This window comes from Helianthus annuus, chromosome 8 (assembly GCF_002127325.2).
Source record: "Helianthus annuus cultivar XRQ/B chromosome 8, HanXRQr2.0-SUNRISE, whole genome shotgun sequence".
Classification (NCBI taxonomy): Eukaryota; Viridiplantae; Streptophyta; class Magnoliopsida; order Asterales; family Asteraceae; genus Helianthus; species Helianthus annuus.
Window position 1 is genome coordinate 17,805,008 of NC_035440.2, and position 12,346 is coordinate 17,817,353.

At 34.9% G+C, this 12,346-nt stretch overlaps 1 protein-coding gene across 1 annotated transcript; it reads left to right on the forward strand.

Annotated features, from left to right (window-relative positions):
- The first annotated feature begins 985 nt into the window (after window positions 1-985).
- LOC110872250 (cinnamoyl-CoA reductase 2) lies at window positions 986-7,027 on the forward strand. The gene is made up of 6 exons (XM_022121024.2): window positions 986-1,193; window positions 1,295-1,464; window positions 2,602-2,787; window positions 3,031-3,193; window positions 4,330-4,519; window positions 6,624-7,027. The coding sequence occupies exons 1-6, from the start codon at window positions 1,073-1,075 to the stop codon at window positions 6,760-6,762; spliced, it is 969 nt and encodes a 322-aa protein (XP_021976716.1). The 5' UTR covers window positions 986-1,072; the 3' UTR covers window positions 6,763-7,027.
- Window positions 7,028-12,346: the final 5,319 nt, after the last annotated feature.

Below are 12,346 nucleotides of genomic sequence, written 5' to 3' on the forward strand. Positions count from 1 at the left end.
AAAACACTGATTCACACAGAAACTTGAACAAATTTGATCCGATACAACCCGAATTAGTCCGAAACTCTTAATCAACAAACCGAAACAGTTCGAAAATCACCGAAACTCATTCAAATCAGTCCTAGACACGTTAAAAATCAATCGAAACTCATTCGATTTCACCGAAACAAAGTTCACTGATTATGTTCGAAAATTATGTAGAAACAACTTAGATTCGATTGTTTGAATGAAATAGTGATGTGTTTCAGATCTGAATTGTATATCAGATCTGAATGAAATCAGTTTGAATGAAACCGCCGCGACCCGTCGCCACTCACCAACCTCCGCCATCTCTCTCCCTCTCCTCGGTCTCTCTCTCTCTTCCTCTCTGTCTCTCTGGTTCCGCAGCCATCGCTCACCACCACCGGACGGTGGTGGTCCGTTTTGTCGACGAGGGGAGATGTTTGGGGGTGTCTTGCCAGCCGATTAACTAGTTAGACCCGTCACCGGAGTCCAGTCGGACTCCCTTGTGCTCGTCGGTAGGGAAAACAAGAGGCAGGGGGTGTTTGGTAGTGGATTTAAAGAGAAGCAGGGTGTGGGTATTAGGGTTTCTTAATGTTGAAGATGAAGGGTGGATGGGTTTTATAAAGAGAAGGTGCCCGGATAGTCCCTATGGTTTGGCCTTTTAAGGAAAGGGTATTTTGGTCATTTCAACACCCACTTAACTGAGAAAAGTAACTGAAGTTAGACCCAGGGACTATCCGAGAACAAAAATCAAAAACTTGGGGACTATTCAAGTAGTTTTAGAAAGATAGGGACTATAGGTGAAAAAAGGCGAAACCACAGGGACTATCCGGGCATTTTTCTCTATTAAAATCGAATTTTTGGTAATTAGTGATTAAAAAAATAATAATAATAATACAGAAATTCAACCAATTCTAGACCTTGCTGGTGCATTTTCACCAAGTAATATTAAAATCGAATTTTTGGTAACAAAAATCAATTACAAAAATTCGGCCTATTTAAAGTAAATTCAACCTATTTAAACTTATATATTTCATTTTACGCTTCTAGACCTTGGTAGTGCGTTTTCATGGCGGCAGAGAAAGCAAGAGTTGTATGCGTTACAGGTGCCGGAGGTTTTGTAGGGTCGTGGTTAGTAAAGCATTTACTCTCCAAAGACTACACCGTTCATGGCACCGTCAGAAACCCTAGTAATCTTCTTCCCCAATAACCTTGTTATATATATATCTTCTTCATCAAATATTGAAATTGTTCGTTAATTTTATCGATTTGTGGTCCTATTTTGGTTTAGTGGATGAGAAATATGGTCATTTGAAGAAGCTGGAGAAAGCATCTGAGAAGTTGAAGCTTTTTAAAGCAGACCTTTTGGATTACGAGTCGATTCGTGCAGCTATTGTTGGATGTGATGGTGTGTTTCATACTGCAAGTCCTGTTCCACCTACTTCTGTACCAGACCCTGAGGTATGTTTGTTTGGATTGCATATCAGTTATGGATGAACAGGGAACGTTGACTTTTTTCAGTTTGACTTTTCAAAATTAAAATCTTGAGAATTTGATACAGAGATAGAGTTCTCAAGAAAATTGAAATGAAAACCATAAATAGGCACATAAGTTATGCTAATCTATGTAGCTAATATCCCGGGTCCTCTGCCGAGATATTGGTGCAAATATCGGTCAAAATATCAGTACCAATAATATACGTGATATTGACCAATATATTTGACCGATATATCATCAAGTTTCCTGACGTCAGTACCTTTCTTCTTAGTTCTACCATTCGTCTTTCTTCTTATTGCTGCTATTAGTGTTGTAAGTCTTAATTGTTAGTTGTTAGTGTTAAATGTTATTGTTTTAAGTCTTAGTCAGTTGCTACATGCTACAATTGTTAGTGTTTTGCAAGTTGCAAAAGGTTAATTTGTTAATGGTAGGAAAGTATACTGAATTGTTAGTGTTAAATTGCTATATATATAAATTTAGCATGATATTAAAATTACCGATATCCCACCGCGATAACCGATATCTCAAATATCAGTCCTTGACCGATATCCGATATTTTAATGCATTAACTACTTAGATGCTAATCAGTTATTTACGCGTTTTAAGTTAAAAAAAAAAAAGAAAGTATTGAAGATTGACAAAATTTCGGAGACGTAAATGACGGAAATCACGTCTGACAACTGGGGCAAAGCGCCTAAGATTATTTGGCTATTGGGCCCCGTAACCCCCCTCTTAGCCCAAGTTATGCCCGTCTTAAGTTTTGGCCATTCCTGCATTGTTTTCCTTTTTCAAATTGTTACGGATTATGTAGGCTTTGTCCCACATGGCATAACCGAGAGTTAAAGAGGGAGCAGAAAGGGACGGGCCGGCCCTAGCCCTTAGATGGGCCCAGGTGTTAGTTTCTTGTTTAGCAAGGGATTAATCCTAATTCTAGTCTATAAATATAATGAATCTCCTATATTTGTAATTGCTATAACTCAATAATACGAAAACTTAGTTGCTCCTGTGGACGTAGGTTGCACATCACGAGCGAACCACGTAAAATCTCTTGCGTCGTTTACTGCTTTTCTGTTTGTTGACCAAATGAGAATCTGATTGCAGGTAGAACTGATTAAGCCAGCGGTTGATGGTACACTCAACGTGCTTAAAGCATGTTGTGAAGTGTATGTTAAGAAAGTGGTGTATGTGTCTTCTGTAGCCGCTGTTGCGATCATACCTAATCGACCCCAGGATCGACCATTGGATGAGACTTTTTGGTCTGACCAAGAATTCTGCAGATCAAATAATGTAAGCGACATGATAATTCAGTTCTCCAAAATTGCTTAACTTTACAAGAATGAAAGATTTTGGATAAAATGTGCCACAGAGAATTGCTAATTTCGAAATTGTTTTTACCCTTTGGACCCGTTAATAAAAATAAATAAATAAATAAATAACCCGAACCGACTCATTCATAGGTAACATGTATATAATAGTGGTTCATTTGCAATAAAAAGTCATTTTAACACAAATTTGTACTGTGTTATACAGGATTGGTATTGTCTTTCTAAGACAAAAGCCGAAAGTGAGGCTTGGGAATTCTCGAAAAAGAACGGTATTGATTTTTTGTCCGTGTGCCCAACTCTTATTGTTGGGCCTATGCTTCAGAAGACAGTAAATGCTAGTAGCTTGGTTCTTATTAAGCTTCTTAAAGGTTTGCACTTTATAATGTCCATGTGTCACTGTTCACTTTTCACAGATTTATGCAACTTACCTTTTCACTATTTAATGCAACATATTTGATATTTACTAATTTGTAACCATTTGATCAGACATACAACAAATGTATCAAACTTGCACATATTTGATTGTATGTATTGAACTCAAGATCTTCATTTTTGGTAACTAACTTTAAAAAATTGATTTTGATCATAGTTGTCAATAGCGGCTATAGCGACCGCTGTAGCGCGCTATATAGCGAAGCAACCAAGTGTCGCTATTTGGGTCATAGCGACAGTTTTTTTTTTTTTTTTTTGATGTAAATATCAATTAGATATAGCTATAAAATAGCTGGATTTATAGGTTTTTGTTAAATATACATGTAAAATAGCATATATACCAAGGTATTTTGATATAATATACATATAAAAATTTTCAAAATTCTTTTTCTAGTGTATCGCTATATATAAAATAGCGGTCACTATTTGTCGCTATTCGCTATGTAACATATAGGTCCCTTGTCGCTATTCGCTATTAACGACTATGATTTTGAATCGGTGCAAACGCGCCGAGCCCGAGCTCGTTTAACATATGAAAGCTCGAGCTCAAGCTCGGCTCGATTCGAGCTTTATTTCTAAAGCTCGAGCTCGTCTCGAATGTAATTTTTCAAGCTCGAGCTTAGCTTGGGCTCGACTCGTTTAGTATTTATTAATTAATTTATATTAGTTATAATTTTATTATACATATAATTTAGTTATTTTTTTATATTTATATAAATGGTAATTATATATAAATATATGTTTAATATATTAATAAAAAATATATAAACAGAAAGCTCGTTTAGGCTCGCGAGCCGGCTCGAGCTCGGGCTCGTTTACTAAACGAGTTTGTTTTTAGGCTCGGGATCGAGCTCGAGCTCGTTTAAGCTCGGCTCGTTCGAGTTTTTTTTCGAGCCGAGCTTGAGTAGCTCGCTAGTAGCTTGGCTCGTTTGCACCCCTAATTTTGATGTATTTAGTTACTATATAGCACGACAGCACGTAACCTTTTAAAGTTTGTTACATAAAAAGTGAAGATCTTGAGTTTAATGAATACACTTCAAATAGTTTAACCATGGTGTTTATTTATGTGCAGAAGGATATGAAGAACTAGAGAATAGGTCGCGGATGATTGTAGACGTGCGTGATCTAGCGGAAGCACTAATTTTAGTATACGAGAAACCCGAGGCCAATGGAAGATACATATGCGTATCTCATCAGATTAGGGCAAAGGATCTAGTAGAAATTTTGAAGAAGCATTATCCTGACTACAAGTATCCAAAGAAGTGAGTTTCTTTCTCCTGCAAATGAAAATTTTATTGATTAAATGCATGTACTTGTGAAACTTCTTTCAATATAACTACTTGTTAACTTTTAAATTCATCAAAGTTTGATAAAGTGGCATTTAATATTTCGCAAAAAAAAAGTTATTCACTTAGACCCCCCGTAGTGGGGCGTTTTTTTTTTAATTTTCAAAAAAAACGCCGAAACACGCCCCATAGCCACTACGGCCCGGCGTTTTCGGGCGTTTTCTTGGCCAAATTTTGTTTTGGCGTTTTTAAAACCACGCCATTGATGGGTAATCATTGATGTGTTTGGCCAATAAGAATATTACAACTAATATTATGTAGTTTATTTTTAATTTTTTTAAATAATTGGGTAATCATTGATGGGGCATTATTGGGCATTATCCCACTACGCCTATTTGTGAAAAACGCCCATAATGCCCCTTTGCTGACTGGGATGACACTTGTCGCACAATGCCCATAGGTGGGGGCATTATTCATGTAATCCACTACACATGGTCTTACCATCTTATTTTAACCTATTTAAGAGTTAACAAGTCATTATTTAAAAATAAATTCTAAATATACATTCTTTTTAGACATGTTTCTTTAGTGTACAATAATTAGTATAGTGACTTTTCCGTGTATTTTTCACAAGTTGAGAGAATATACCAAAATTAGGTTGATGGACTTTTCCGTAAAAAAAAGAGTAAAATGTCATTTTGTCCCCGAGGTTTGGCTACTTATGCGACTTTCGTCCAAAGGTTTGTTTTTTCGCATCTGGATAGTTTGAAATCTTGCCATTTTCATCCGAGTCGTTAACTCCATCCATTTTTCTTCATTAAATAAGGGGCATTTCTGCCTTTTTAGACATTTTTATTTAAAAAAAAAAAAAAAAAAAAACCTCTATAAGAATTAAAGATCCACCTTTGTGGACTTTCTCCCCACCCAAACCCTTTAATCATCACAAAAAATGTCCAAAAAAGCAAAAATACCCCTGACTTAACGTTAAAAACTATGGATGGAGTTAACAAGTCGGATGAGAATGGCAAGATTTCAAATCTTTTGGATCCGAATGCGGAAAAAAAAAACCCTTTCGATGAAAGTCGCAAAAGTAGTCATTTATGCAGTCAGCAGCGTGCTATAGCTAGCACTGCTATAGCGCTTAGCAGACATACGAACCCATAGCGGTTCCTTATAGCGGTCCGGCTATTAGCGGTGCTAAATCCCGCTATTGCACCGCTATTTTGAAACCCGTATAGCGGTCGTAGCATTGCTTTTAGCGGTTTTTCATATTTCAGCCCAAAAGTAAGGCAAAGCCCACATTAATCAACTTTTTGTTTATAAATAAACCCAAAAGTAAAGGCCCAAACCCAAAATTAAACCTCAATCGAGACCAAAAGTTTTATTTGCTGGTTCTTCATCAGTTCATCATTCAACAAATTAAACCTAAATCTCTAAATCGCCGGACTTCCTCAGTTCATGTTTTGGATTTTGATATGACTACTAATATTTTGCATGATAATATGATATTACTATAAATTTTGATATTATTATTAATATTATATGTAACTACATAAAATATGCATGATACAAAGATTACCGCTATAACACCGCCATACCACCGCTTAGGCAAAAGTTTGTTGAATGATTTAGGTTTAATTTTGTTGAATGATGAACTGATGAAAATGGCAATTTACTCAAAATATTAACACCGCTATACCACTTCATAGGTAGTCAAACCTCATGGACCAAAATGGCAATTTACTCAAAAAAAACAAAGCATGTTGTGATTTTCTATGGTATTAACCCTTTCAAAATCGACATTTTAGGATTTGTATTTTTGTTTACAAGATTTTAGAGTTCATCTAGTTCTTTATTTATCATCTTTGCCATGTCAGCTTTTAAGATACATTTGTGCTTTATTTATTTATTTATTATTTTTTTTTTGTGAAAGTGTGGACCCTCAATTCCTCAAATGTTAGTTTTGGAAGCATGAATCATAGATGATTAACTCTTATTCAGTTTAAGTTCAGCTTGGAACGTTTTGATCTTGTGTGTGTTTCTTCTCATACTAACCTCATTTACTTAAACTTGTTGGTAGATTTATCGAGTCGAAAGATAAGTCTTCGGTTACTGCTCAGAAACTACAGGATCTGGGTTGGAGTTACAGACCACTTGAAGAAACGCTTGTTGACTCGGTTGAGAATTACGCCCAAAACGGTCTTCTTAGTAAGTATTAGATCTGGTCCTTTTCATGAAGTTGGTTTGTACTTTTATTCGTACTTGTATTATGAGTTCTGTAATAAGTTAAACTTGTGTTGCTTTTGGCGTGGACCACGTGTGTGACTAATGGCTCCGAGCGGGCTGGAGAAGGTCCACACAATGTACTATATAACTAATAAAGTTAAGTATCTTCATGTCTGTTGTGGCATTGTATCACTTGTAAGGAGAATACTAGTGAGTACACAAATACAAATGACAAAAAGACTCATGATTACTTAGATTTATGTGGTTCATTCAGTTACCTACATCCATGGTTAGATTACAAGTTTGTATCCTTGCAAAGTCTAAACTTACATACATATTTGATGAAATGCATTAAGTTTGTGTTTAGCGCATATATCACTACGGTTTGTATGCTCTGAAACGAATTTAGCGCTAATTGTTTGATTATGTTGATCATTATTAATGGTATTGGCCAAATCTTTGATTGCTTCTCGCATGGCCATTATAGATTGAGCATGATCCTTGCGTGTATATTTAAGCAATTGATCTTTGTGAAAGCAACAATTGACTGGGAAGATTCTTTAAATTGTTGTTGAAACCACTATTGTCAGACTCATTGTTCTACCTGATCGCCAATAACCTGCAATGGATCTATCTTTTCACTACACTTTTTGTAATCACGGTCTTGAGCTTCGAGGAATGCTAGCTTTGATACCAATGATGCGGGTTAGTATTGGGATTGGATTTTAGTGGCCAAACACCATCACACAACTTAAAATAATCAGAAAGGAAGAATGATTCTTAAGCTTTGCTAGTCACCAGTAAGTTCAAATAAGAGGAGAGAGAAAGGTAGCTAAAGCAATTACTTTTCTACACAACCACATTACCCTTTTAGCTGACTTCCTAAGTACTGATGTTGATGATCAAAGTGCATTACTTGGTCGCCTCCACTAAAATGATGGTTTACAGAAGATAGTTCACCGGAAGACTTTACCAATCCAGTATGCTCTAAAATGGAATAGAGTTTTATGACAAGGTCAAGATTTGATGCATTTTTTGAAGAATGGAACCTTTATCAAAAGCTGGTTAAGAGTATTGGAAGATCAATGGAAGATCGGTCAATGTTGCCTTGTGAGGGCATTGCACAACACTCGACATAGATATGTGTACTTTGAGGGAAAATCTGATACGAGAAGCTTCAAGGGTTTGGTTTTGCTATGAAGACTCAAGCCAAGACTCTAAGTACCTGGATCATCGCTCAAGGGGGAATCTGTTTAAACACAAAGAAACTGACATCAACAGATGCTTGACTGAAGATCGATTGCAATTGCATATTCAGCATTCGACAGCAACGGACAAGGGGGAATTTGTTAGTGCAGTTTTTGTGCCCGCTGCTGTGCGAATAGAATAGATTACATTTTAGCTAGTTATGTAATAGTTAGTAAACGGTCAAACGAATGTCTTTAGACTCATTCGTTTAAATTGGTCAAACAGAAGGATTTTTCGTTTAACTTTGTTTGTTTACAAATGATCGTCCACTGTAGTTTGGAATTTCCAAGTGAAGGTGGTGGGCCTATATATACATATCCTTGTGTTATTTGCAAACTAAGGTTTTAGATTTGGGAGAGAGACCACCACTTGGTCTCTCCCGGTTTTCATGAAGTATCTTCTTTCGGTATTGTTAGGATGGCTTATTATCTGTCACAGCATAACCAATAACAGAAACATCAAAGTGAGATGAACGAGATTGCTCAAAGATAACATAACATTATATTGTGACAATAAATTAAACTTCAAATTTAAATTTCATTTCATCACAAAACGTTACATTGTCTCAAAGAAAGTAAAGTACAACATGCAAGTTTAATAATTAAAATATAATAATGCATAACTAAATCTTGGCGAGTTTCTAATCCACCCTAAATAGATTTCTTGAGAATTCATCATCAATTTCCTGTAACATGTATATAAAGTATCCGTCAACACAAAATGCCCGGTGAGCATACAAGTTTGTCTACATAGCATGAGTATGAAAAATATCTCAAATCCACATGTCAATTTGTACATTAAATTATACCACCATACTAGCATGCAACGCACGGAGGGTAAAAATTCTAGTTCTATATAAATATAATAACAGGCTTCAACTAGAGCATCTATCGTTTAAACTAATATAAAAATCATAAAACATTTGCACATTCTATTCTATATAAATACAATAAAAAGGAGCAACTACAGTATCTATTGTTTATTGGTGGATTTTTTCTTCTTTTTTTTTGTTTTTTAATGTCCTTTTATATAAATACAAGAGTAAATTATTTTTCGAGTCCATGTGTTTTAATGGTTTTAACCAATTAAGTCCAAAATCAAAAAGTTTAATGTCCTAAGTACCTGACCGCTCTTTTTGTAACCTTTTATGTCCAAAATTTTAACACCATCTAAAAGGTTAACTCTACGAGCATTTCAGTCAATTACACCAAATGTACATGTCAATAAAACACAATGTATTTACAAGTTAATTTTACCTATTTATATAATTATATACAAACAAACACACACACACACATCTCCGTTTCTTTCTCTCCACCTTCACCACACACCACCACCACCACCGCCACCTTCCCAATTGCACTACCACCACCACCATCCCTCCCCCCTACACCTTCACTTCACCTTCACTCCACCACCACACCTTCACTCACATGCAGATCAGTGTTTCTGACACGAATTGGGTTTCACAAGTTCCGGTGGAAGCACAACTCGGGTCTTGTTGTAAACGGATTTAGGGATTCGTTTTGATTGTTGGGTCCTGTCGGATTTTATTATTCTGGTGAAACCTATACGAGCTGATCTTTGTATATTAAACTGATTGTGAAATTGAGTTTAATGTGACAAAACTCTGATACCAATTGTAGGATCTGAGTTTTTTAAACTTTTGTATTTAAGACATGAAGAACATACAATTTGTAAATTGTAAATCAAAGTAAATTAAACACACTAGCGGGAAGATATATCAAAAAATGTTTTCTATTGAAATTCAAATATTACAATTACAGTATGATGACTATACAATCTCCCCTCAACCTGATCACTCACAATTTTGTTCATACAAAAAGACAATGAAATGAAGTGATAAATAGATCTCTAACAGGTGAGATCTATTTATACTAAGTACAAGAAGTCTTTTTGCAATCAGCTGACGTCACCCTGATAATGACATCTAACATTCCTGATAGAAAAGATTCCACAAATGTTAGCAAACATCTGCGGAGATCTAACATCTATTCTATTACATGAAAAATCTATTCTACGCTAAATATTGTTACATGGAAAACACCTTTGTTCTTCAAACTGTTGTTAGCTAAATTGTTGTTGGCTTGTATCAAACATCTATTTGGCCACAACAGATATTTGGTCTTCATGATAAGTGCTTTGCTTCAACAGAGCTTTGGCCTTGAACAACAATTTCTTCTTCTTCAACAGTGGTTCCAAGGCTTTAAACAGATCTTTGAATGTCTTCAAACAGATGTTTTGATTAGTGTTCAAGATTCACTATCTTTGGGAGGAGAATACTTCGTCAACTGTTTATGTCTTGATCAAAAGGTCATGTTTTAACTTTTGAATATCATCCGTTATTTTATGGATCCAACAATTATTATATAGCTAGGGGCATACAATCCTTAAAGATTTCCACACCCTTAAAAAAGGTTCTTGTGTCCGCTACTGACCCTAATCCCATACAAAAACACCATATTATCTAAATGCTATCCTGTGTGATTTTTAGCCAAGTTATAGAATTGAAACCAAAAAAATGGAATAAGACATTAAAATTAAAATAATTCTATCAAGCTACTGATTTAGCATTCCTTTGCTTGAGCTTGACTCAAAATTTAAATGAGTCACTTGAACTCTACTTAGCTTGAAAATTATACAAGGTTATTAAGAACAAGTTTTTTCAAGCTATTTTTAAATGACATTTCTTTAAGAAATTTTAAGTCACTAACTATTTGAACTACCCAATTGTGAGAAGTTATTCTCGCAACCATATATGTGTGTTTATATCCATCTAGCCATGAAAGTAGCATCTTTCTATATTTCGGTCATACTTTTTTCCATTATACCCATCATGCCCTATTACCTTTAATGTAACACCATAACCTAGAAAGAGTGGCATTCATGCTATATCATTACGATAAATATAAAGAAATCAAAATAAATTTAATATTGTTGATCTGTTCTGTTTAAACATAAGAGAAAACATGTAAATAATACCTGATATAGCAGATAGGCCAGCAGAGAATCCAGGCAGAGACGCAGCAATGAAGTTCGATATAGTTGTCAGCTTGATCAGGTTCCCCTTTAGGATGTATGTTCTTGATGATAGTACCGAGTTCTTAGGGTTGAAGAACTCGTAGTAATTGAGAGAGAGGAGGGGCGATTTTAGTGTGATGTTATGAATGTCTAACCCTAATCCCTCCCTATTAATCTCCTTTTATACACCCAAAGGGAAACCCAATTAGTTAATAAGGGTAATCTGACCCATCAACAATTACCAACTAATTTATAATAGGTTTTAATATATTTTGATCCATATTATATAAATGATAATGATGGCTACTAGATTAAATACACACACACACACACACATACACACACACACACACACACATATATATATATATATAGGTAAAGAATATGGTACAAATCTCACTATCGTACATTATGTACGCTACAACAACAGTCATACACGCGTCCTGATTCAATTTCTATAAATAAGGGTATATCAGACATTCTATTCTAACATTTTCGACTGCTAATCATGGAATCCCGTCAATTATGCAGTTCGTTTCCTAACCGTTCCATTTAAGTATTCTTCGTTTTATTTCGATTGTAGGGTTTTTGTTTGATTCCTCACAGAACGGCCATTTTCAGAAAATGATTGATTCGTCATTTATTTGAGTTTTGGTTTTTTTTTTTTTTATTTGAAGATTTTTTTTTATTATTAGATTTGCAATCAGGGTAGAAGATAAGTGTTTATTGGGTTTAATTGTTGTGTTACTATATCGCATGTGTCTTTTTATATATCGCATGTGATGTTTTAAAATAATCCAACCAGTAAAAGAATGGATGTGTTGTATAATTTCGCATGTTAAAAATAGTCATTTCGCAAACAATGAAGTTTAATGTATAATTTCGCAAGTTTAATTCGAGACTTCGCAAACCTTAAAGTTTTTATCAATTGTAGCTTTTGATTTCGCAATCTTTATGAGTAATTATTTTTATTTTCGCACAGTGTCTTTCAATAATTGAAATCAAATAATTCAGTTCAATAATTGATTTCAATTATTCATATCAATAATTTTTTTTATTATATATTTTATGTTTTCATCACTATTGCAAACATCCAATTAAAAAATGGCAGATCTACCAACATCCTCTTCTTCTTCTTCTGAACCAAGTATCAAGCAGGTTTTGAGGAAAATGATTCAGCAACAGATTCAAGAGGATCAGTCTTGTCAAGAGATGTTGGAGGCCAACATTTCTCGTGTAATGAAAAACATGAAGAGAAGACAAGAAATTCTGAACTTGTTATCCCAG

Bases quoted from the DNA above. Each gene is read 5' to 3' on its own strand.
- LOC110872250 (XM_022121024.2), top strand. From the start codon at position 1,073: ATGGCGGCAGAGAAAGCAAGAGTTGTATGCGTTACAGGTGCCGGAGGT. The intron at 1,465-2,601 runs GTATGTTTGTTT...ATCTGATTGCAG, and splicing joins CTTCTGTACCAGACCCTGAG to GTAGAACTGATTAAGCCAGC. The intron at 4,520-6,623 runs GTGAGTTTCTTT...ACTTGTTGGTAG, and splicing joins GACTACAAGTATCCAAAGAA to ATTTATCGAGTCGAAAGATA.